We start from the raw sequence: 26,888 nt of genomic DNA, 5'->3' as shown, positions 1-26,888 counted from the left end.
ATAGTGAATAATTCTTGTGTTTTAAGGTTCGTGATAGACTATCTTGTAATAAGTCGCTCTCACATTATGAGCCTGAACATAAGTGAGTGCTATGAAGCGGACGGTTTATGTTCAGTAGTGTCAGAGGTTCTAATTGGAGACCAATTTTCTTCCGAAGACTGCCCTATTAACAAGAACTACAAATCTGAAGGTACATATAAGGAAAAATACTGATATCTTGAAACAATGCGAAAAATATCTAAGAAAGGACTTTAACATTTACATGAAATATCAGTTCTTGTACTTTTTAGCAGAATTTAAGAGACTCTCAGTTTTTAATCTTTACACTGCTATTTCTCTTACTACATTGGCCGAAAGAAGCAGTTTATTGATTTGTTTCGGTGAGGTGACATATTGCGGAAACAAAGTTCCTAAAAAAGTGTACAAATTTTGGGAATAGTACGTTTAGAATCTATATTCTATGTCTGTGTGTAACTTTAGAAGTTACTTCGGCAAATGAAAAGGAATTGGTCTAGTGCTCAATTTTTTATTTTATCTTTTTTTTGCTAGTTTTCATATTGGAAGTCTATGGGAAAATCACAACTTTGATTACTTTATGCCAATAGAATTTTTTCTTTAAAGCAGATTTTAATGACATTTCTTACAATTCTAAATAAACACATGGCCTACAATATGACGAAGTAGAATGTATAAATCTGTGTGCCTTGGTTTGAGATATTTGACCATGATGAAAGAGATCTGCGCTTTTCAAGTTGATTGTATGACATTTTTGGAACTATTTTAAGTGTCAAATGTTTTATTATCATAGTTTAACTTTAGAAACATAGTGACACTGGCATTGTAATAAATTTCATCACTGGTTGCCTTGTTCATAAAGGGAAATTCATTTCTGTACGCCGAGTCAATGCTTCATTCTACGTTTTCCGGATAACGACGTAACGTCATTATCATTACTTCCGGTTTATCAGAATTGCGGAACTACCTTAAAGTATAATAAAACCTTTTTCTCTTGCACCTGTATTTCAGTTTAATCTTGGGATGGGGGTGCTTTGGCTCAAAGATTTGCCTGTCCATGGAGAATGCATACTTTCTCACTCACAAAAGTATGCGCATATAAATAAAGATAGACAACAATATCAGTAATTTTCAGAGATTATTTAAGGTTTACAGATTCTGAAATAATCATGTACATATCATTTTCATAGAGTTTTCCTATGCGAAATGGACAGAAGACAGGAATCTGAACACGACTAGTTTACCAGCATATGCAAGAAATATCCTCTATCGTGATCTAGGAATAAGCCAGTATCTTCTACCCAATGCATGTGTCGTGGAATCGTTTGAATGGAAATCTGGTTTGTAAATCCTAAATGGTTTTAAAACCGGAAACTATAATATGTATTTCTTTCGTTTGTTTTTGATTAAATTGAACACATTCGAAGTAACACAACGTCAAAGTAGTTTCAGTGATATCGTTTTACTGCATGATCTAAATAATTTATAGTAATTTATTTTGTGTAATGCCTATACTTCAGAATGTGTGGATAATGTAACCTTGTTTAACATCACCGATAATAACACGACGATTTCTTGCAATTTACAAACATCTTGCTCCAGCCTGATCTGTTGTCTCTATGTAGACGAGATACAACGAACATTTCAGCTTAAGTTTTTGTTTGAACCATGCCAATTGAAGCTTGCTGTCGGGATAGAAAAGCTTGTCTATGAAATACCGCTGAAAGAGGCAGTGACAGGTAAAATTTTCCCCCCAAAGTTTTGATTAATAAAAGTATACAGATTTGTTCCGCGGATTGGATTTCCCTTAAACGTATCAAATAGCTGTATAATAGGATTATTATAATAGTAGCTCGATCTGGGATGCTGTATTCAGCTCGAGTGGATTTTGCCAGATCGCATCTCACGATCAATCCTTGCAAAATCCACGAGACCCGAATACAAAATCCCAGATCCAGCTACTGTTGTGGCACTTTTATTATATATCTCCGTCTGTTTGTTTGTTGTTTTGTTATCGAACGAAATCTTTATTCTATAGAAATGTGTGAAGTTCTAAAGATTTTGTGTGCGCTATTTTTAGAACTGTTTCAGTTTATGCATATGAAATGGAAATATTCCGGCAACATACAATACAAAAGGTATAATACGGATTTTTTTCTGCCTGTTCATATTTACTTGTGAACTACAAGCAGTATTTTCAACAGAATTAATATACGTATATAGTAAAGAGATTTATATGTAGTATCTTATTTAGATTTTTAGAAATTATGTTCAGTGATGCTTGTGTATAAACATTGAATACAATACACAATATTGAAGTCGAACGGTGTATCCAGTTACGCATACAAATAAATAGATATATAACTGATATAAATGCAATTGTTCATTTTAGGTCTCTACCTTACAATGAGTTTGAACGGTTTTTTAAGGATAGAGTAAGTTCCTGTTTTTTTATTAAGCTTGAATAATAAAACTAGAATTTCATAGTGTTGGTAGATGATTTTAAATAAAACTCTGATTTATAATGACAGAGGATCTTGACAAAAACAACTAGGTAGGATTTTTTACGGTACGCACGGTAGAGCACGTAAGAATCGAGCGAGAGTTAAAATGTAAACACTAAGCAAAATTTCTATTTGGCACTTTAAAGTATTTGATGTTTATTTCAGAAGTATTATCCAATATGTATATTACATAAGTGTTGGTTGTTTTTTACTGACATTGCATTTTATTTAAATTTCATTTAAATTTTTGCCCTTTAAGACTTATCGCTTGTTGTGTTAAAACTGCAAGTAGTCAGTTAGTATACAAAGGAAAAGCAAACTGCACAGTCAGCATTTTGCAACAACATTTCTTATACATTTTACTGGAGCGTTTTTTATCGCTAAATTTGAAAATAAGTCCTTTTTTGTACACAAAACGTTTAAATTTTAAATACATGTACCACAAAGGTACATGCAAAAATAAGCTAAAGGCATCTAGTCTTTTTCCTGCCGTTTTATGAATAACCCTAGTATGACTTAGGAATTGTTACCTAAGTCCCTAAGGCTCTGTAACATCGGCTGTATGCACATAAATGTTTGAAATGTGTGAATTCAATTACTTAAAATTTAAACTGGGAAAACCTGGAAAAACATCATAGAAGTGAGGTACCAGTTAAACATTTTTCTACGTGTATGTTGAGATTGTACCTCAAGTGAAAGAAATCTTATGCTGTTTTGTGAAGAATTTATTCGTCAAATAAGCCTCAGAATAATCTCATCCGCATGCATGTACGCGATTGAAGAAGGATGCAGAGCGCTCGGCAAAGCAAGTGTTTTCTATTTATTGCAATATAATTTGAAATTATTCACACGTATTTCAGATTTATGCTGGCCGAGAATTTGAATAACGAATATATCCTTAATCTTCGTCTTAAAGTGTGCATGGAAAGTGGCTTTGAATGTAACCGCGAAATTGAAATTTTAGAAGAATTTGTTGTTGTGCAACAAGCGTGCGACTTTGGAGCAGTCTTTGAAATTCAAGGTATATATTCATCTAAACTTGCTTATCGTAGAAAAAGGAATTTACTTCTTTTCTGCTAAGGTTTCATATTTGTGTTGTTATATTTTCTGGTCCTTTGGAATCATGGAGTCCATTCAATAGATGTGTAATAGAGTTCCGCTTAAGCCGGTGCTAGGGGGCGTGAGAGGTGTTGCACATTTCATTACCTCTCATGAACCGAGACTGCTATTATTCTGTTTTGGTTGCATTCTATGCTTCCAAGGGATCTTTTTACAGATTTAATTTTTTATGTAAAGTTAAAAAATTACAAAGCATCATTATTTTCTTTTAGAACTTGTCTGTTTCTTGTGATTGTTAAGTTTTAAATCTTATTTTCCTAGACTTTTCATTGACGAAATGGAAGCAGAAAAATGCACTATTATCGGATGACCTGATGAGTTCAAAGGAAAGAGATGTGTTAATGCAGGCTTTAGGTTTAAAAGCGTTTCTTCTGGCAAACCCATGTGAATTAGGACAACACACTTCCGCAGGTAGTTTTCGAATGTTACATAATATTATGCCTTTATGTTTTAGAAATGCCTGTTTTTCAACCAAATACACACACTGTAAAATAGTTAAAACGAGATCCAAATTTTAATGGTGGTGCATGACCTAGGTGGTATGATGAAACTATGTTGCAATTACTTCTTGACGAAAATGGGTTGACAAGTACGGATTATGTATGTCTTTATAACTATCAGAACTTAGATAGTTTTGCTGATATTCCTGGGTTTCATCTATTCATTTTTAAACAGATACAGTACCCAAGTTGTGTTACTATGAAATTACCAAGTATGCTGACCAATTCTTCTTGCTTATTTTATTAAGTTATTTTAGAAACATTTATATAATTATATACATTACTTTTGAGCAATTGCTTAATAAGGTTCAATATACAAAATGTAGCTTTGTTTCTAATCGACAGACACACCTATTGAGAGCATTTACGATGAACAGAATGCCACATGTATAAGGACAACGAACGGGGAGAGCTACGACTGTTGTGTTGAATCTAAAGTACTTGGGAGGAACTTGTGGATGAATTTCACCCTTGATTTATGTAGTTATCTCATGGAAATGAATTTGGAAAACGTACAACAAAAGTACCACTTGCTGAATTATGAATGGGGTAATTACTTTAACTAATTGTGACTTTTTGTTGTTTCACATGATTGCAAGTGTAGGCCGCATTAGTAAAGTATTATAATTTAATACTTATACAATAATTATTCGATCGTCCTTGATAGTTTATTATATTACTCGATGTTAATGCCCTATATAATGCAAAAATAGTATAAGTGCATTTCAAAATGTTTAGTTTTTTTACAAACTGCTAACTCAAGTGTTTGTTACAACTTTCTATAGGAACCAATCACAAAGTGTCAACAAAAGGTGTCTGGCGCGTGGAGTGAGTACAATTTATAACATACAGTGACAAATTATACTGTTACATTATCACGGTTTTGTAAGTAAAAATGATTGGCGCATGGTATTTCTAAATACTCTTATTGATGACAAACTCTAAAAATTATCTGGTTTAAAGGTTATCGAGAAATTAATATGTGTTTTATCAGGATAAACACTATCGCCTTAAAGATGCCATGATGGGATATATATGAAATCGAAATGAAATGTTCAATATTAAACTTAGTTACGCATATAATTTAGTGTTACGCGGTTAAATGATTTTTCATTGAGTTACGGCTCTTTGATATTTCTAAATACCGATCTACTAAAGGTGTTTGTGCGGACATCATCTCAAAAACTGCGCGTTTTATTGTGATAAAAGTTCACAACAATGGATAAGTATAAGTTGTAAAAAAACTGCATGTTTTAGTTCAGTTATTACTTTGAATTATTTTTGTCTTGAAACCTTGTCATTGATCCTTCTTTAACCCGTTGACAGGAATTTACTTAAACGACACTATTTGGTTTAAAGAGTAGATTCATAACATATTCTACTATGAAAACGCACACATTTATGATTTTCAGTTAACATATTTCTGTTCATGTTTTCAGTTACTCCCACTTTCGATTTCATAAAAAGCCATGTCTTCTCAGGAATAATCTCACAAGAGGACATGCAGATGTTTGTTTGAAAGTTAACACCCATCCTCCTAGTGGAATTAGTAGTACTTTTATAATGATTAAAGTACCTTATGATAATGTAATGATGTTTAGAATAATTAGTTAGACAGCTGTCAATTAAAATATTTTTCACAGATACATGGTGACAAACGTTCAGTCAGAACGCGTGTTTTCTTTCGACATTTCCTTACAACAGTGTTTCGAGCCTGTCTGTACGTCACGAGTGATCGTAGCTAACGACGTCCGCATACCCTATCCATCCTGCCAAAATGTGACAAGAAATGACACCCGTCAACCATTCTATGGTATTACTTTTACTATGATCTGAATAAACCTGAGCAAATTCTTAAGTCTAGAGCAAATTTCCCTTCTAACTTTTTATTGATTGACTTAAGTATGTTAGTTCGCCTATTTGCAATTCGTAGAAAACATTGTAATTTGTATACGCCACAGTGTATTTATTTAAAGATACACTAAAGCTGTATGGTTTCATTGCAGGAATATCGTATGACTTCTGGAAGCAGCCTGTCTGTACTCGAGACAATTTTACAGTATCTACAGGTAGAAGACCCACATCGTAATTCAGTAGATTCTCAATGCTATAAATAACTATATCAAAATTAACAGAAAATGGCATACACATGGTAAAGCTGTTACTAGATGAGAACGATATTTTCATACCAAATGTAATGTCATTCCTGCATTTTTGGTGTTACTTATTAACCTGTGTCTTAATTTATCAGATCTAAGTATTACTATTATGTATAGCAGATATATACAACACTTTTTAAACGTAACGTTTTCTAGGTTGTGCGGATTTATCTGAGGATGTTGCGGACATATGCACTTGGACAAATGGCTGTGCAGGAATTCAGTGCTGTACAGAATTCTATTTCAGCGAGAGCAGACGAAATATTATGGTTGATTTCTCGCTTACATGCGACGGTAAAATACAGTATGGAATTGAAAACAAAAGATGGAACAGGACTCTATTGGAGAATGGACGTGCGTATAACTTTGAGTATTTATTTTGATACGCCCAGAAAGCTTTATGTTTGAGATAACATTTCATAGGTATGAATAATGGGTAAGAAGAGGAATGAACGCACAAACAACATTTTACTATATTATGATACATTTATATGACATTGTATTAAGGAGTAAAAACCATGTATTTCTTGTGGGGTTGATTAATGATACTTCTGTTGTTGGTGATTTAATAATGTTGTTGCTTACCTCTACTCCGTAATAGATTTTATACTTCTTGAGTATGTACATTTTCCAGTTACTATCAATGAGGTGATAGCTGATACAATCTATTTTGATATGAGCGTATCAAACAGTATCCCACTAAGCTATCAGGTGAATATGAATGTATCAGTATGTACAGGCACACAGAATACGTACGATTGTCAGTTAAGCTTCCGCTTGTCTCAAGTGGCAAAATGCCCAGATAACACAAGACGACGTCGACGACGACGAAGCATAAGTGATATGATATTGTAAGTATTTTGTGAACATTTTATCAAACCGCGCTACACTAAGATTAGAAATTTTATCTAACGGAAATTTCTTATGATGGGAATGAATGCATTTTAAATGTTTCTGATATATTCCATATCTGGTTAGTAATTTGTCAATATGAATTTTGATTTAAACAAAATGACTGCCACTGGCGAAGGCAATTCAAGTCGGAGTATTGTTACAGTAGCTGCAGCTACATATATTTTTTTCCGAGAGCAAAGTTATTGTTTTATTGCAGATTTGTTTCCAATAATATAAGTTTCGTTCGTACAAAAGTCAATAATCGGTAATCATGTATTTAGCGTGTATAATGTTTTTGTGACATCGTACAGTTCGATTGCCTAGCTTATCTTTATTTGGAAAAAAGTACTGAGTAGCTGGCAAGTTATGATTTTTTTTAAACTATATTAGTAATGTCTGAATTCAGAATATTAGGAAGTAATAGGTAGCCGGCAAAATAAAATCGTTGCACGGCTTGTTGGTGACGCGAAACGTGGTATACACTATCTTGAAAATCCATATCACATGGATATCCTTGACAAGCCCTGTAACTTGTATCATTTTACAGATCAGAATGAGGTTAAACGAATTCCCTTTATGTAAAATGTGATGTTCTACTTTTCGACGCAGATACATTTGCATTTGATAGGACTTTATAAATGATAATAATTCTACAAGTGAAAATTCGTCTTGATCAAAAATTTTATAAAGTGATTGTTTCCATGCGGTTTCACTAACTTGTTAGTTTTTTTAAATAGTAGCATGAGGTTAACCAAGATTTCGAAAACAGTTACAGTTCAAATAATAAAAAATACAACATAAAGATATGCCGTAAAAGTAAAATGTAGAATTATACTAAAGATATCGTTGTAAGTCTTCAATTGTTACAACTTCCATGTAACTAAAACTTGTATCCTTCTGAATTTAGTGTTTACTTTGTGTGAAAACCGCCCGACACGCGTCGAATCCTGACAAATAAAACTCAGCAATATACATTAACGCCTTCGTGCATTTTATTCTTTGTATTACTACATGTGTTTTATATTAAAGACCGAGTGTGGATCTAAAAGAGGCCGTCACACTGTTGATGAGTCAAGGGGCGTCTCCAGCTGAAATACAAAAGTTCATGGAAGATGCAATACAATATCAGGTATACAAAAAGAACTGTTAGTTAAAAGACATTGTTACTCGTCTTCAAGTTTTCAATTATCACGCATTCTATGTATTTAGTCTTTTAAGAGTATGGCCACAATAGCTGGCAATTTTAAAATTAGAAAATTGTTATCAAATAAAGCCTACTATATTGTTAAAATAAATAATTTTATAGAATGATCTGAAGTCTCAAATGTGGCAAAGTGAGCAACTGAGTGATTCAGATTCAAGCACAGGATATGCGGCAACAGTGAAAGCATTGGGAGAAAATAATCCACAAACGCTTAAATACAGAAGTTCCAAAGGATCAGTAAAAATGGAAGTCGAAGGTGGTACGTAAACTGTATACATTTTCAGTAGTATGCATGTATAGGTAATAGATATAGTGTAAGTCTCCTAAAATTAGGTTTGATCAGTTTATGTAAAAGTAACTTAATTACGATATTAAAGCACACTTTACTACTGATAAATGGCACACAGGAGTTACAAGAAGCCAGGATAACAATTGACCGTATTTTAGCTAACCCGAGCACAAAGTCCTCGGAAAGAGCACTCCTCACACGGTATACACCCGTCCGCCGTTCATACTTTTCTTAAAACGAACTAACAACTAAAACAGTTCGATCGAAGTTAATTGATTTTGGCTTATATATTCTAGAAGAATATATTTTTTTTTTAACCAATTTGCTTAAATAGATATTTTCCACGAAGAACGGATGGTTGCCATTACAAAAGAAATGTAAACTCTATAGGTTTCTTAAAGGGAAAGGCAATGTTGTTCTTGAGATATTTTCGTCTGCTAGGATTTCTTAAATGATTTAAAGAAGTGAAAGAATGTTTAAAATCGGCTTAAAAATGAGAAAGTAATGAGCATTTAAATATTTGATCAAAATAGTGGCCATTTTGTTTCCATGGCAACAACAAACAAAATGGCGGATTTATTAAATTTATAGATACATATTTGAACTATATTTACTTATTTCTGTAAAAAGATTTCTCTACTTTTTCCTACTATAATGAAAGAAATTACCACGTTTTACATATTACACACAAGAAGCATATAAAAATAAACTATTTAAACATGTTAAAAGGCCATATGCTAAATAAAGAATTCAGCAGTGTGTCAACGACGCCATAAAACACTAAAATGGCTGCCTCCATGATCAGCCATTTTCTTAAATTTCAAACTGCCATATCTTTTTCAATAGTGGCTTAATGTTGGCTTTCATATAAAGTTAACTTATCGTCAGACAATCCTTACCCTTTAAGCGATTTGTTTTGAGATTGTTCACATTATTCTACATTGATTAGTCTAAGTCTTAATTTGTATGGTTGGTAGTTGTTACTATTCACTCAATGAGCCTATGGAAAACTTTAAACAAACATTTTTCAAAGCGATTTTGCAGAAATGTTTCTTGGATAAGTGATAACTATAATTGTTAAGCAATCTAAGACCATCATGACCTATTTGGTTGTTTATATCAAACCGCATATGCAACAATGATTATTATTTCTGTATTTATAATAAATTTCTTATAGCTAACAAAATTGTGGAGATGTTTGGAAGTGTAAATGACATAATAAACAGAGCTGATCAGCTTTTTGTTGTCGGAAAGGGGCTTTCTAAGGAAGGGACTAACTTGTTAGGCGCGCAACTAGCAAATATGACAATCGGAGACCTGGAAGCAATGCTGGAACAGAACAAAGTTGACCCGACGTTAATTAGAGAACTAGTCGATGATTTTATAGATCTTGCTAAAGCATTGGTTAGTATCATTTCTTTATAATTTTTTTTCCAATCTCTTTGAAAGGAAGTTGTAGCATAATGAATACAATATCACTTTACATCTTAACAGATGCGAACAAAGCTTAGCTAAATTTCATTTTACTAGCTTAATGAAATTTAACAAGGAGCTATATTACAATGAAAGCCATTCATGTTCATTTAAAGCATCGCAAAATGCAAACAGTAAGCAACAGGTACATGAAATTTCTTGCAGCCTGTTCATAAGTTAACGCTTACTTGTGTAGCTTTCTTTGCTGTGATTAACTAACACATGTTCGGTGCGATGTTTAAAAAAAGTTTGTAAGCGAAAAGTTATCCTCAGCTATATAGACCTAGTTTCGTTTTCCTCGATTTCGATAAGACATTAGATTTAATTTATTTTTTAATTACAGATGAATATTACTGTCGCGACTCAGTTGCAGAAATCGGGCTTTTGTTTAACCCTAGTCTTCTTTCTTTATTATAGTATTCAGAAGTGGTGGACAAACTATTTTCCGGAGAATTAGGCAACCCATTCAAATCATTTGAAATCTCATTGAAAGGGAATTTCGGACTACCTAAAAGGAGTGTAAAGTTCTTTAAATTTGAGGAAGACTTTCCGTTAGGAGGATTCATAACTCTTACCTTTGGTAGGCATAAAGGATTATAGTTTAATAGTCTGTGGTTATAAGTATTTTCTGTTTATTTTTTGTTCACCCGTTTACGTGCTATCAAGGTTCTTTTTTTCAGTATTTAAATTTTCAACGACCGTCAGTTACATTTAAATGTACCATTTGATTCCGTAAATGTAAAGTGCTTATAACGAATACAGGTTTATAGATTGGATTGACTCTGTTAATAGGTGCTATGTTTTGTTAAATCGTCACAGAGATGTTTTGCCTCCCAGACAATTGATTTATTGACCCGTTGATAGGTAGTATTGTGCTCACCCTACTGATATAACCGGGTTTTCTCGGTTATATTGTTGTTTTACAAAGAATGAATCTTCTCATGTGCACAATATTTTTATGCGAATTGAAACACACTAAAGGTACGGAATATGATTTATTTTCCCCAAAAAACACGCAAATATCGTCAAATACGTATCTCGATAATTAGAATGATCACTGCGCGTAAGTATAATGAATGAAATTTTTTGAATTGTGGATATTATGATGTAAATTATTCGAGCACTTGTTTAAAACAAAATTGACCATTCCAGCAAGGGTCATTTACCTGTTAAGGCGAAAACGATTTAGCGATTTCTTGTAGAGTTGTGTATGAAAACGACCATAACGGTCGTTTGATTAACGTAGCAGGCCCTCTGGAAGGCCTTCTGAGCATTCCAGCCGATATGTGGAAGGCTCCAGAAGAACAACAACAAGCAAATAAAAGGAAAGAAGAATAGCCGATGTGAGAATTTGTGTGATGTTTCTACGAGTTTGTTAAATTTCGATCAAGTGATTGTGTCCAAAAGGTTTATTTCAAGAAGCATAATCATTACCTTCATGGTTATTATTTTTTTTATTTTTTAAACCATTCCAGACCCTCGATTTACCTTGCACGGTAGGTTTCCTTCCGCATATATCGAGATGCAAAGCAAAGAAGAAACTCTACCGGGAAGCGCTAAACTGTTTTCGCCTTTAGTAGGGATTTTTCTGTTGACAAACTTGGGGGATGCGTGATGCATCAATTTAACCTCTAATCATGTAATTACAAGCGGTCTACCAATTGTTCAATATAATCAATGTCCAATATATATGTGTACAATCCTTTTCGAAAGGTCATGAATATGTACAGTATTTACACACTATTTGATTTACCAATCGAAAACAAAACTTTAAAACTTTGCTGCTTTAGTACGAATATTCAGTGTAAATAATTGCGAATCGACAATGATTTTTGGTCTAAACCGACTTCTGTATTTGAAATCATTAGTACCTAATGTTTCAAAATTACCTTTACCTAAAACTACATTTACACATGGCACTTGATTGGGGTCTTAGAAACTAGAAGTTGACAAAAATGTTTTATATAGTACTTTAATGGATTGATTTTAAATCTAAATGATGATATAGTACATATTTTAACATACCTTGGTATAAAAAGTCACCGTGGTTATACCTATATTTAATTTAGCAGTTTTTATAACTGGAGAAAAGAGAGAATAGTTACTGTAGATGCTGTAATTGAAAGCGTTGTTAGCACATTTAGAGAATTATTTGCAGTTTATACTTTTATGTTTTAATGAATAGTTATTATAAAACCCCGAAAGTTAGAAAATGATTTTAACCACGGATTAATTATCTAGATAGTGTATGGGAATAATAATGGAATTGTTTTTGAAGTAGGCTGGATTATATACTTCTTAATTGTGTAAAAAATAAATATAAAGACTCTCAAAATACCATGCACTTCAAATTGTGAGCAAACAGTTATTTACATAGAAAATTGTATTGATTACACGTATACATTTCTGCAGCTTTCGGCGCCAATGGATATTACGGACTGGATTTAGGTTGGGAAGGTAAACTGATAGCTCAAACTGCCGGAGCTACCGTTGTGCCTTACGGAGGTCTGACATGTTGGGGTGAATTAGGGATTGGTTTCATACTGTACGGTAAACTTCGATTAGAAGGACAGATTATGGATCTAAAATTTCCAACACGTGCTGAAATCGGATTTTCAAAATTCCCATTGGATGTTACGTAAGTATTATGATTAACAATTTTTTACCGTTTATTTCTCTCAATGATTGAATTCAATATATGTGTTTATTGGTAGTGGTGTATAGTATATCTGGAATATTAACCCGTCTCTGATAATTACAGATTAAAAATGGACTTAGAGCTAACACCAGTGAAGCTTCGGCTGATTGCACTTGTCACGCTTGAGGTTAAACTGTTGTTTATCAAATTTAAGAAGACATTGTTCAGTACAGATTTGTGGCGTTATACTTCACCGAAGATACGGGCAAATATGATCGATGTTTCTACAAAAGAAAAGGATGACTCACCACCTCAGTTTTCATCAGTTATAAATGATAAAATTGTAAGTGAATTATTGAATTTATAGAATACGAAAAAAATCCCTCTTCCTAATTGTCATTCTTGAATATGTTGCGTCGAATTTTGTGGTATATATAGTATAATTATGTACGAAGTATGCATGGCAATCTTAAGCACTAAGCACTTTGAGTATTTCCTCTTTACAGAATAACCGTAAGAGGCGGTCTCTATCTACTTGTGAAATCAGTCAAATTAAGAACAGAGATTACACTGAGCCTTCCTTTGAGATATCTGTAGCAGCTGCAGATGACAAGAGTAATGTAAAGTTTTTCCTGGATGTTGGTACCTTCCCCGCAGGAAACAATGTCGTCAACGATCGTCAACTCGGAGGATCATCGACGGTTTTAGCTACAGTAAGATATATCTGAAATCAGTTGCAAATTGCGTGTTGTCATTATATTACAAGTTGTGTTAAGGCAATTCTTTATCGGTTTGCTTCAATTTGTATATTACTATACAAGAAACATCATGAAAGTGTTTTGTTAGAACGTACTCTTCTTAAAGAGGAAACATTTGTTATGTTTAACATTCAGCAATTTATTTCAAGATATTCATTTTTAACAGGATTTGTAAGAATCTTTATAAGTAAGACTGTCCGATTATTACACATCTAGGTATTATTTCCAACACAGAAGCCCATAAAATACAGAATATGTGATACATGAAATAGGTGTATTACAAAACTAAAAAAAAAATATCAGACTGAGTTCTAATTACTTATCTAGTAAGAAGTTCTTATTGTTTATTTAATATAACGCATACATTTTATTATGCAATTCCTTAAACATGTCTTTGATTTTGTCAAATGCATTGTTAAATGCTCGTCGATGTTAGTATACATTATTCCGGAGCATAGTTTTGTAACCAATAAAGTAATGTGCCTACAGATGATCTGCTTCCATTTAAACTACATGGATTGAAAATTGCCACTCTTAAGAACATTTACCTATTACGTACATATGAAAGTGAAAAACTGTACCATAGAATTTAATTATACGGATTGTAGTATTCAGTAGTCGTAATGTGAAGAATATAACTCTCATTTCGTAACATCATGTATACCCGAAACAACTCAAACAAATACAGTGTGCTCGTTTTTAAAAACAGAGACTATAGGACGCCTGGATGTAACGACCAATCCGAATGCCGAACGTTATATAATGGGAAGTTCACTAACTTATGTGACAATGTCTTGACTAGTTACTGTAAGGCCAAACTTCTTTAATATTTGGATCTTCTGCGATCACTGCAGTTGCCGCGTTCCCTAAGTTGATGTGCTTTCTCTTTAAACCGGAATTGCCTGTCCAGTCGTCCGTCCCATGGCCGTCGCCTTGGGAACCCTGGACGGGAGGCTACTGGAAGAGAACAGGTACCCCACTGTTCAGACTGTCACGGGCTGGGAAGATCCGCGATTGCGCCGTGCACAGAGTATAAACTAGTATTTTCACATACAATGTACAAACAGAAAACAGAACTTTTGAGAATAGCCTTTGGAAATATAGAATGCAGCCAAACAAAATAACAGTAGACTTTGTTTAGCAGACTCAGTCCATTTATAAGAGATAATGAAATGTGCGACACCCATCAAGCCCATTAACCCTGGCTCAGAAGGAACTCTATTACACCGACAAAATGAATGTTCTCCGACGAGAAATGAGTCAGTACTGACATCAAATATAGCAGACAGATATGAGTCAATTTTGAAGTACGGTTGGGTTTTAAAAAATGTATGAGTTTTGACGTTTGCAGGAGCTTACTTTACAAGATAATAAATAGGCTAGACGGCTGTCACGTTATGCGAACCTATGCAACATTTCACTTAAATAATGTGCTCACATAATATTGACCTTAATGATAACTCTATTTATTTGCAACAGTCCGTAGACGAATATCCATCTGGAGAACCCTTGTTTTTCACCGTCTTTGCTGAAAATAGTGCCGGTACGAGGGCGGGTGTGACTTGTATGTTAACGACTTATGACACTACAAAACCAACGGCAAGAATAACACCTGGGTATTTAACAACAAGTAACCCAGATCTAGTAAAGGCATCAGTGTTAGTTCACGATGACTCAGAAATCACCAGAGCGTTTATTGGAATAGGATATGGCAAAGGGATTTTCGGAGACCAAATGATTCCATGGACCTTGCGGAATTTAATGGAAAGGAAACCTTTATCATTTAGTATGTACTTATTACGACTATAATCATCGACGTTTTGCTCTATGTATGTCTATCTGAAATAGCCGTTTTTAGCTCGTCTGATTTTATAAAAAATATCTAAAATGTACGCGGTATTGTCGTTACTTGATCGGCGACGGTGTTAGCGTGGGCATAAATTTTGTTTAGGTCCACATTTTATCAAACACTGTAAAAGCTACATCTTTGAAACATTGCACACTTATTTATTATTACATGGTGACTTAGTAGGACAAGAACCATAACTCTGATATGCATTTCGTTAAAATTATGGCCCTTATTGTACTTAGAAAATTTTAGTTTCTTGGTTAAATTTTTTGTTTCCTAAAACATATAAGAGCTACAGTTTTGAAACTTTGCACACATGTTTATCAATATTAGTTGACTACGTATGCCAGGAACCATAACTCTCACCTGTGTGTTGTCAGAATTATGGCCCTTTTTGTGCTTCGAAATTCTGAACTATTACTCTTTTCTTATGTACTGTCTAGCACATACAGACGAGCGATGGCACCCGTAGGGTAGGCGGTGCTCTTGTTCCCATTAGCAGCTTTTTTTTTACCACATGCTGTGACTGAATTTTGATTGTAACTACTGTATGTGACATGAACGAATGATATTTACGTTATATTGGTAATTCGCGTTTTTATTAAATTAGCCATTTGTTAATTGTAATAGAAGCTAGTGTCGTCTTAATAAAAATAAAGAAAATATTTGTTTGAGAAGCAGTTAACATGCGTTATACATTTTTGTATCAGAGAAAATAATTAAATTAGGTGAATAGAGTTATTTTCTCAAAAGTGTACTTTTTGCACTTGTTTGTTCTAGCTGGTGATCCATTAAGGCAGTTTTCGGACATAGAAGACGGAAAGTTTGCTTCTCCACCCATCCAAACACTCAGTGGAGTAACATTAGCGTCCACGTGTGCACAGTCCTGCTTAGATTTGGAACACTGTACTAGTTTCAATTATGATTATGGTCCGGATGGTACATGTGAACTGCTTCGTTCAATTCGACATTACGATGATACTTTGGCAGAGGTATATACATATTATGCAAGGACTGGAATATTGAATCCTGAATTTTGAGCTCTAAAAAGAATACAAGTTCAATTCAATGCTTTCTGATTAGTAAACATTGCTATATATGATGTTTATTACATCAATTTTGATGGACAATTATTGGTACACTTCAAATCAAAGGCGCATTAGGCCTAAAAATATTAAATGCATACAAAATTGTATAGGAAAAACCCGCAAATATAATATTTCAGTCAACCTTGCATTTAAAAATTGATTAGTTCTAAATTGTATCATATCAAAAGAATTTGTAATATACTAAACATTTAGCGTCCCAAAATTAATGTAATTAAAGCTATCATTACGTTATTTCATATACATTGTTCTTTTATGAAATAAGTGTTATCTTTCAGTCTGGTCTATTTTGTCACTTTGAGCGGTTGTCCAGTGGCCATGCTGTCGAGATCAATGAAGAAAACTTAAATATGCGACACAATTGGCTCCATTTTGTCAATATAGACCTCACGAACGTGTTGGGTTATAGATCAGTCGTATCAAGTGCGGGCATACTTACAGACTATACATGTCCTGAACCAGGTAACATAATATTATACATTACATTATAGGAACATTAATAATCTTAACACTCGTTTTCTTGATGCTGGTTAACATGTATAGTCTCAATTGCTCAATATTTTGTATTATGAGAGAGCATAATCCATAAAAAATTCATTGTGAAAACTATGTAATATCTGAAATAAGTGTTTTGAGAATTTTAAGTCCTATGATACATATGTGTTGCTTGTGAAAAATATGCCAAAGTTGTAATTTAATTATAATGCATCTACGAATTTCAGGCCCTATTGTAAATTTATCAAGTGATACCTTGAGCAGAGATGAATGTTTATCTTTAATTCCTCCTGATCGGCCAGATCTGAATAGATACTGTATTGGTATACATCCCAAAAGACTCAACCACAGGTAAATACTTCAAAATACAGCAATTCAATGCATGTTACAACTACTTGAACTTGGCTAAAAGTCTTCGGGATGTCCGTTGGTCTAGTAGTTACACACATAACTGTCAATCCAGTGGTAAAGGCTTCGGAATCGTGTTCATTCGCTGCAAACTCCTGAGATGCCTTGAGTGTCACTCACCAAAATTTATTAAGAGGCCTGTACCGGTTCTTCCCGTGAAAGGGGCTCTGTGAGCATCGCTGCTATATACTGGGTGCGTTAAAGAACCATGCCCTCTTTGCTCAAAAAGCCACGTAAGGGTAGCTGGAGAAGAAAAATCTCTGTGTCTAAGTTCTGTGGATTTTCTCCCACTTCTTCACTTCTGGCTGGATAGGTCTACTTGTATTCTGGTAGAGGATGCATTTCGCGCCCAGACTACGTGTTTATGTAAAGTGCCTTTGAGTGTTTATCATGAATAAAATTGCTATTATAGTTCTGAGGTGCCAAATTTTGCCGTTTTTAAATTGTTTTAAATTGACGGTGTCATAAATTGGCACAGATCACATCAGCCGCCAAAAAAGACCGTTGCCATGAAATGCCTACCGCTAAATCTTATTTCTTGTGGCAACCGGACTATGGAGGTAAACGGTAACTTCTGAAGATTGTTGTTTCGTTTTACATCCATTTTATTGTTTAAAATATATTACATTGTCACACTGATGTTTGTTACGCATTTGAAATAAACCTGTTAAACACTGATAATTGATAAAAATCTGCGTTCAATTAAAAACTGTTTGAATAAACATTTTTACGGTTTAACATTACTTAGTAATGAAGTTAAGCCTTTTGTTTTCCAAGTTGTTTTTAATTTTGCATCAATTGAAACAGAAATCTTCCAGAATCCATACCGTAATTAATAATAGTTGATTTAAAGATTGAGAATAATGCACTACGGAAAGGAAACATTCTGCGTATTACAAGTAGTATGTCTTTTATTAAGTCATTTTATCGCAAGTATCCTACAATTTCTTAGTGATATAAGTTATCCCCACATGTTCTAAGCAAGTGCGTTTATAGTTTTGGTATTAAATGAAACTCGTATTTACTCTGCATGACGCTTGTCTGTTTAATTGACACGCAATACCGCAAATATCCCACTTTAGAAACGTGTGATAGTTGCTTCCCTTTGATTACATTTAGGCGGTAGCTTATATCCGCGATGTTTTTAAGATTTTACTAAACTAATGGTGACCGCAAATACAACTAAAATAAAAACCACGCCAAACATAGTACTTATACAGTATACGACGTATACCATACTATATATGCTCAGGTTATGGAGGTGAGGGTTCTCTTAATTGTCTATACTTTTCATGGACAGACTTAATCAAACCGAATCATTTATTTTCTCAGTTGCGTTATAAGCTTCAAAATTTTATTTTATATGAAACCACGTAGCGTTCTTTATACCTTTGAACACACATTCGTCTTACTCATGGGTTGATTAACGTAGCCAATAGACACTTATTGTACGCTTTATCTAATACATTTTAGTTGTTATTTTGTACAGAACTATTATTGACGGTGAAGGATCCAGTACGCTTTTTAACGGCGATAAACCGATGCTTGATCTCAAATACACTAGAAGTAACAACTACATTGCTGGTAAACATTAGCAACACATTCCTCATTATTATTCATTACACTCAAGTAAGTAAAAACGAAACTAATTAACTACAGCGGTATTTCACTTGCAGTTGTATGATACATATTGTATGTATATATGTAAGTCTCCTATAGCGTATTCATACGTTAGAACGATTTCACGTTTACGTAGCTGTCATCATCGTATTAACAAGGGTTGCGTCAGTGTTTATTTGATGGCCATATAGCCATGAATACAAAAAAAAAAGCTGACCCGCATTTAATTATTTTGGTCATAGAGACAGACTCTCACTACAGGTTCTACTAAATGTAGCCGCTTCAGTAGATGAGGTAATTCCCTACTTTCGTTTTAGTGAACAGAAATCAGGGAAGTAATTACATGTTAGGGACATTGATGAACCTCAAACCACGTTGGAAATTCAGTTTCATTTTCAAGCGGATGTCCTAAGAATAAAACATAAATACCAATGTGTTAGACTAGAAGGTGACAGATAATTTACGGTATATGCATTAGTAATTTGAAAAGCATTTTGCTATTATAGATTTTGCCCTAATTATAAACAACCTTACAGAAATGTCAGAAAAATATATTAATATATCACAGGGAACTGGGATGGAATCACGGACGAGGAAACAGATATACGAGCATACGCTTTTGCAGTTGGAAGACACATATGTGAAGATATGATCCACCCTCATCATGACCCACATAAGCATTTGATGCACGAATCACAGTGGACCAACATGGCTGTCATTACCGCTTCGGCGAATTATAATCCTTTCCCACTCGCATGTAAGCTTATATTTGTCTTTGACCTATCCGTCTACATAGCTTTAATGTTCCTAATAAAAGCTAGTTTACAAAATTTGTTGAAGCCCAATCGTTGCATAAACATATGTCTTTAGTTGTTGTTCTCAAAAACAAAATGGTGTCGTTTTGAAGAAATTCAAAAAAGAAGTGTCTATCAAAACTTTCGTCACTGACCAAATGAATTGTTCAGTATTGTTATAAGCTTAGCAAGGTAAGTATCCAAATAGGTACAACACATTCAGTTATCGAGTCCGAGAAGTGTAACAACTCTGAAATAAAAAGCAAGTCCAAAAAAATCGTAACAACTTCAAGAATGGTAGCAACTCCAGTGAGCGGAAAAAGTTAAAGAGCAGCAACTGTACAAAGCGGACCAGTTCAAAGACGTGCAGAAACTTCAAGAAGTGCAGCAACTTTGTTGAGCGGAGGAAGTCCAAAAACAGTATCAACTCTACTGGACAGAGCAAATCCAACAAATGCAACAACTCTGATGCGCTCAGCAAATCCAAGAAAAGCATCGCCTCTAGTAGGCGCAGCAACTACTGGTAGCGCAGAAACTCTAAGAGGTGCAGCAAATTCTAGTACCGCAGTAACTCCAGGTAGCGCAGCAATGCCCATGTAGCGCACAAACTCCAAGTAGAATACAACTCCAGAAAGCGCTGCATCTTAGGGATCGCAGTAACTCTAGTGATAGTAACTAGTCAAAAGATTGTCACCTAAGTTAGTGAACTTTTCACTATACAACGTTCGACATTCAGATTGGTCACAACATCCAGGCGTTCTAAACTCTCTTTCATTAACAAAGAGCACACTATATGTGTTTGAATTATTTCGGGTATTCATGATGTGACAAAAATGAGAGTTATATTCTTCACATTACGACTGAAAGTATTAAAGGCTACACTCCATTTTACTAAATTCTATGGTACAGTCATTCACCTTCACATGTACGCAATAGATAAATGTTCTAAAGGGAGGCAATGTTCAATCCATGTGCTTTATATGGAAGCAGATCATCTGTTTTGTACCCCTGTGCATTAACACGTATAACTGATCCATACTTCTAACATGTATAACAAGTATTACTAGAAAGAAAAAGAAGTATGCTGATCAATTAGGTGTTAAAATCATTGTCCCTTGCCCATTAGAAATCCCTTAGCGAAAAAGAGCGATGCAAACCTTTTGTTTTTACTTCATGGTACTATATTTAGAGTTAATATAATGATAAAGTTTGACAGATGATTTTATATTTTAAAACGCGCGCATTGGAGGGTTACGTCATATTTTCCAACATTGCAAAATTATGTTTTCAGCCGGTTTGCGGCGGAAATGTTTATAAGATAACAATATTCACTTTTCATTTAAACGACAAGGGTAACATAATGCATACAACATAACAGGTCACCACATAAACATTAACACAAAGAAGTCCACCAAATACATCAAGACGTTGCCGAATAATTTTCTCTGTATTTCAGCCGGAAAGTACTACCTGATGGTCAGGGCTATAAATAAAGTGGAATACGGAGGGCCGCTTGCAGTTACCGTGTGTCATAGTACACCCTATATCATTGATATTACGTATCCAGTTGTGTACGAAGTCTTTGATATTAAATATGACGAGGAGAATTATATATTGTCAGCAGAACATAATTCTACGTAAGTATTTAATATATGATATTAGTTAATAATAACAGCAACTTCTTGAAAATGATTTCATGTTTTTACAATATATTCTCAGCAACATGACTGGATTCATTTAGAAATAGTCATGGGCATTCACATTGATATCTTGTAGATGGTATTTTACTCTATAAGCATGTTACACTTCCATTATTTTACTAGTCTAATGGTTCGCACGATAAATGCTCACATATTTAAATAGATTAAAGAGAATTAAAACAATGTTAAAAAACGTCCGCAGATGAAATACTCAGCATTACACGGAATTATTTTGGATTCAAAAGCGTAATGATTTTATTCGAGCCTTTCGAAGTATGGGTATGTATTATCATGATTATCCGGGATAAAGTTAAGTATTTACATAGTAATATCGTCACCTTGGCGCAGTAACGGGTTAACTTCATTTTTCAAACTTTTCAGGAGAAGCAAACAACTGATTATTTTGGTTAGAAATATATAGAGTCATTGAATAAATATTTCTGAATAAACTGAAGAGTGTTTATTTATGATTTGGTAGTCGACATTCATCAAAGACTGCATGAAAAAAGAGTTTTTAGAAAACACATATTTAGCAGAATCTGTCACATACTTTATTGGTGCAGAAACGGGTTAAGAGCCCTTATCAACTTTTTACACATTTTGTATATTTTTTGATTGTCAAATTTTTCTCTCAGTTCAGCAACTTCTCTTATTCTGATATTTGAAAACGTATTTCGCCATACAATTCTGACTTTTACAAACATCTGTAAAATCATAAGTAAAATTACCGAGTAATGTTTAATGGTGCTCATACATAAACTTTCATCTGTAAATCACCCTTTTGTTCCTCAAAATGTTTACCTTCAGTATTTACAGTCTCTTTGTAACTATGTTTTATTAAATTTATTGTAAAATAAATGTTTAATATGGGGAATTCAACATTTTCGTATTTTGTATAGTACACATGTATATATGTCTGGTTAGATATAATACACAGATGTTTTGATCAATTTATATCACACTTAGGGTTTAGTTTTTAATCGTTAACATATTAACGTATTGTTATTGAATCACAATAAATAAATTAGACAGTTTGGTGCTATGAAAATCTCGAAATATGGTTTCAATTAAAATACTTGCATTACTTATGTATTTTCTACAGAAAGAAATAACCTTTATTTTTGTATCAACAACATTAAAGAAATAATATCAAGGGTGACATTTTCCGCGAGATTGTTGAATAATAATCCAATCTCATTGATATCAGGTAAAATTAAATTTTATTTGTTTTTTGTTCTTTTTTGCAGCAACACAAGATATTGTAATAAACCTGAAAGTCTATGTAAAACCGAAACCGGTGGTTTAAATAAAGAATCGTTCAATTTACCCAGTGAGTTACTTATTGTCGCCTCGTTTTCTATTAGTTCTGTTTTAAGCAACACGAGATGTTCCAAGGATAATTAAAGCCGCTATAACGGTCTGGAATAAGTGTAGAGATGGTACCTAAGGCTACGTATTCAACGACAACAACAACAAATCAAGTGCAAAACTGAAGTGCATATCACTTATCTCACGCTAGCAATATTTAAACATAGCACCGTGCAGTAAATACGGGAATTTTTGACAGCGACATCGGCTTCGTTGTTTTGTTGGATTGGCTAAAGAAAGGCGATTGTCATTTCTTTTTAACTAACACAACCATTTTGTTTATACTAAAGAACGTCTGAATTATATTAACAGAAGTTTCTGTAACGACAGATTCCGCAAGGTAAATGCGTTTCCGCACGCCTCGGTCAATATGCAAATTAGGTACATTTGTAAACACAAGGTGCGTGTCATAAAAAATGAAATAACTTCTTTCGGCACAGTTTTTGGTATGGTTTTGGTGTGACCATGAGATAGAATATACATTTTTATATCGCTCTGTTTATAACTCATACATTTTGAGGCCTTGATTATTCTTGGCAAACGAATTTTGTAAAATATTGAGGGATTCGATGTCGTAAAAATCATATAGTCTGTTTATATTTTTCTCATGAATAATGTTTTCTTTGCTATGATCATACCATACCTGTAAATTATCGGCAGTAATAAATAAAACAAACTGTCTTTGAATTAGTTTGTTTGAAAATGAAAGATAATGCTCAATTATTTTGTTTGAATGATTATTCATAGATCTTGAAGTAAACTATATTTTTGGGATAGACATCCGAATCTATGCATACTTTATTCAGATAACTAAATAGTTCTAGAAGGGTTATCTGTCACTGGCATCACTTTTCCAAGTAGGACCATTTTTTCGGATTAAATATTGCCTTTCAGCATGAAAGATGAAGTATGAAAGTTAAACCATTATATAACTGAGGTACTCCGGTATTAAGTAAGGATTTTCTAATAACAAAGCTTAGGGGTGCATGATGTTCCTTTATTTGTATCAATAAAACGGCTAGTACTGTAATCACATTCGGTCTACATATAGTTAAATATATATCTATCTCTAATACAAATGTGACTTTTGTCATAGGTCATTAAAATGTGAAAAAAATCACTTTTTAATTTACTGGTCGGCAACAACAAAAGTTAAAACTGTGTTTATTCATCATAAAATATTCTGATAATAGTTTGAGCGTAAGCAACTTGGGATCGACCATGTTTCTAAGTTGACATCTGTACTAAATAAAATAAGTACCTGATTTTCTAAAATTTACGTTAACACACTTCAATTGTGGCTTTAAAATACAATTTTTTAAAGTATTATTCAAAGAGATGTGGCAAATTGATATGTTGTATAAAAGTGAATAGTTCATTTTGCTTTTGTATTGCTGAATGAACAGAATTATTCTCATTTTAGATTTGACATCGTTCTAATAAATTGTGCAATTGTTTTTTGATATGAGAAAGGTTTAGACTCTACCATATCATGGCTATAAAAATCTGTTCTGATTTTGACCACTGTTGCTTTAAAAATGTTGTGATTGTTTTAATGTTACATTTAAACATATATTTGAAGTAACTGAAAACACCTGAAGCAATTTCACAGCCACCCCGCTTAGTAACTGACTTATTTAATATAACAAATCCAAAAAATGCAAATTTTTAGTGGAAGATATTTCTTATTTTGGCAGTTGCTCATAGTAAATGTAAACATTATTGTTTGCTATGCTCATAGCAAATGTAAACATTCTTTTATATCATGCTTATAGCAAATTCAAAAATTATTATATATTATGCTCATAGCAAATATAAACATTCTTGTATATTATGCTCATAGCAAATGTACACATTCTTGAATATTATGCTCAAAGCAAATATAAACACTCTTTTATAACTATTTTGTATCTTCCAATTAGCCGCTTGTACCACTAGACAGTAAAGTGGATATAATATATTCCATTTAAATTAGTATAATTCCCATGATACTGTAAGCATTATTATGATAACACAGTATTAATTTTTATTTAGTTAGCGCTAGTCACCCATGTACTAATTTATTACCATTCCTTTCCATGTACATAAAAGGGAATTGATATTGCTTTATCACAAGTGAATAATGACACAATATACACAGTGCATTTAGCAAGCAAACAGATGTAAAACCATTTGATTGATAGAGAAAAATTTGATTTGTGATCTATTCTGATCATGTCCCGTCCATCGTCCACCTGTGATTTCATTCAAATGTACAAAACGGAATGATAATACAAGTTCAAGAATGAATTTTTGCCTTACTATTTAATATCACTGAGGGGATTTTGACTACTCCACCAAATTTGCTATGGGGATGATGACTACTCTGTTATTTTGAGGGGATTTTGACACTGTGTCATTTTTCAGTTATGAATGTTTTGACCAATTCGATATACATTAGTTCAAAAAGTAAAAACTTAAGATTTTAGAAAAAAATCAGGATAAAGTAATGTGTCTTCCTGCTATTTGTATCCATTTATTATCATCTTTTATTCCGCAACACTATATCAAATTCCTTTCAGTGGAATCAAACATGTTAATGGTTTCACAAAATAAGTGCACCTAACCCATTTTTGCATCAATAAATTATACATTGGCAGTTTCTCTGATGTGCAATGGTAAGGTTCCATGTGCACCGCCGTATGAACTAATCTGCGGATGTCTCACAAATACTTCCGGTACTTGTAACATGTGTAAATGTTGAGTTCTGCTCAAACCGGAGCTAGAGGGCGTGAACGGTAGTATGCATTTTCACTACCGTCCAGAACAGGCTCAGTCAAACAGATCCTGTAACATTTTATTTTTGTTGTGTTGGGCCACCTGTGGAGTTTCAACCTTCCAATGATATTTAGATTTTTAGAGCAAAAAAGACAGAAAGAACTTTTATTGGGTTTTTACACTAAAGAAACATTTATGTGGAGTTAAACCATTTTTGCAATTTTATCAAAGTAATTATTTTTCATTGGACATAAAATCCAATATATTTTCAGTTGATGTATTTATCTATTTTGAAGCAAAAAAAAATTGTAAAAATAGTATTTTTGTACAATTTTGAGTAAGACCTTTATTGCGCTAAGGTGAAGATATATTGTCATTAAAATACATCAATTACTTCAATTAAGAAAAGAAAAATATATCTGGCTTTAATGTTGAACATATACATAGACGCAATACGTAGGAAAGAGCTATATGATTTTGTAGCGATATTGAATCGGGCATTGGCTCTGTTGAACTTGCAATCGGAAACAACCCTAGAAACGAAGAACTGTTGTCGTGGACAAGAAGACCAACGTCACAATATATCATTTATAGACACCATATCCCAGACGGTATTCCTGCGTGGTTACGTTTACGTGTTACAAATAACGGTATATATAGTAATTTCTTTAAATATGAACTGATTCACATATTTTCCAGATTTCTCAATATTCTTTCTTAATAACCCGGCTATTATGTTGGAATATGTAGTACAATGTTAGTTTTTCATGTGATTCATTGCGTTCAACATATATCTATAGCTATAGTAGTACTTTTTACATTTTCTTTATTTGCTTTAGGGACCATAAACTATTGCAGTTTATTTTTATAATTTAACTTATACAAAATGTTGTCTGCATTCAGAGATCGTTTTTAATTTTTTTGTTCAGTTGGGTTACGTCTTATATACAACTGTATTACATGTATTAATGGTGTCACAGCTATATTGTGCGTTATATTTTCAGTTGAATTACACTCAGTGGGTAGAGCTGATCAGGCTATTATTGTGGATGCAAGTCCACCACTAGCAGGGACTGTATACGATGGTCCTTTGTTCATGGAGGACCTACAATACACAAAATATTCAAAACAGGTATCAAAAAGTGCAATACGTTTGATTTTGAATTATGAAAATTAAACATTTAAGTTCTATTTAACCCATTGGGCCCCTTTTTAGTTACATGTTTGTAGAGAAAACT

General features: G+C 33.4%; 1 protein-coding gene across 1 annotated transcript in view; it reads left to right on the top strand.

Annotated features, from left to right (window-relative positions):
• The window catches only part of LOC123523235 (uncharacterized), a 183,594-nt gene that overhangs the window by 153,105 nt on the left and 3,601 nt on the right, over positions 1 to 26,888 (top strand). The window contains exons 140-167 of the mRNA XM_053542021.1: positions 27 to 190; positions 1,206 to 1,355; positions 1,536 to 1,754; positions 2,408 to 2,450; positions 3,380 to 3,540; positions 3,900 to 4,049; positions 4,484 to 4,687; positions 4,924 to 4,966; positions 5,782 to 5,951; positions 6,145 to 6,207; positions 6,454 to 6,651; positions 6,932 to 7,148; positions 8,221 to 8,320; positions 8,498 to 8,654; positions 9,862 to 10,088; positions 10,575 to 10,737; positions 12,570 to 12,795; positions 12,919 to 13,138; positions 13,302 to 13,508; positions 15,033 to 15,339; positions 16,183 to 16,394; positions 16,787 to 16,970; positions 17,231 to 17,354; positions 18,901 to 18,995; positions 19,600 to 19,788; positions 21,282 to 21,462; positions 26,134 to 26,300; positions 26,655 to 26,782. Of these exons, the coding sequence (XP_053397996.1) occupies positions 27 to 190; positions 1,206 to 1,355; positions 1,536 to 1,754; positions 2,408 to 2,450; positions 3,380 to 3,540; positions 3,900 to 4,049; positions 4,484 to 4,687; positions 4,924 to 4,966; positions 5,782 to 5,951; positions 6,145 to 6,207; positions 6,454 to 6,651; positions 6,932 to 7,148; positions 8,221 to 8,320; positions 8,498 to 8,654; positions 9,862 to 10,088; positions 10,575 to 10,737; positions 12,570 to 12,795; positions 12,919 to 13,138; positions 13,302 to 13,508; positions 15,033 to 15,339; positions 16,183 to 16,394; positions 16,787 to 16,970; positions 17,231 to 17,354; positions 18,901 to 18,995; positions 19,600 to 19,788; positions 21,282 to 21,462; positions 26,134 to 26,300; positions 26,655 to 26,782 (4,669 nt within the window). The remainder of the gene's footprint in view (positions 1 to 26; positions 191 to 1,205; positions 1,356 to 1,535; positions 1,755 to 2,407; positions 2,451 to 3,379; positions 3,541 to 3,899; positions 4,050 to 4,483; positions 4,688 to 4,923; positions 4,967 to 5,781; positions 5,952 to 6,144; positions 6,208 to 6,453; positions 6,652 to 6,931; positions 7,149 to 8,220; positions 8,321 to 8,497; positions 8,655 to 9,861; positions 10,089 to 10,574; positions 10,738 to 12,569; positions 12,796 to 12,918; positions 13,139 to 13,301; positions 13,509 to 15,032; positions 15,340 to 16,182; positions 16,395 to 16,786; positions 16,971 to 17,230; positions 17,355 to 18,900; positions 18,996 to 19,599; positions 19,789 to 21,281; positions 21,463 to 26,133; positions 26,301 to 26,654; positions 26,783 to 26,888) is intronic.

Source organism: Mercenaria mercenaria, chromosome 1 (genome assembly GCF_021730395.1).
Source record: "Mercenaria mercenaria strain notata chromosome 1, MADL_Memer_1, whole genome shotgun sequence".
In the NCBI taxonomy this organism is placed as follows: Eukaryota; Metazoa; Mollusca; class Bivalvia; order Venerida; family Veneridae; genus Mercenaria; species Mercenaria mercenaria.
This window is presented reverse-complemented; position numbering and strand designations above follow the sequence as displayed.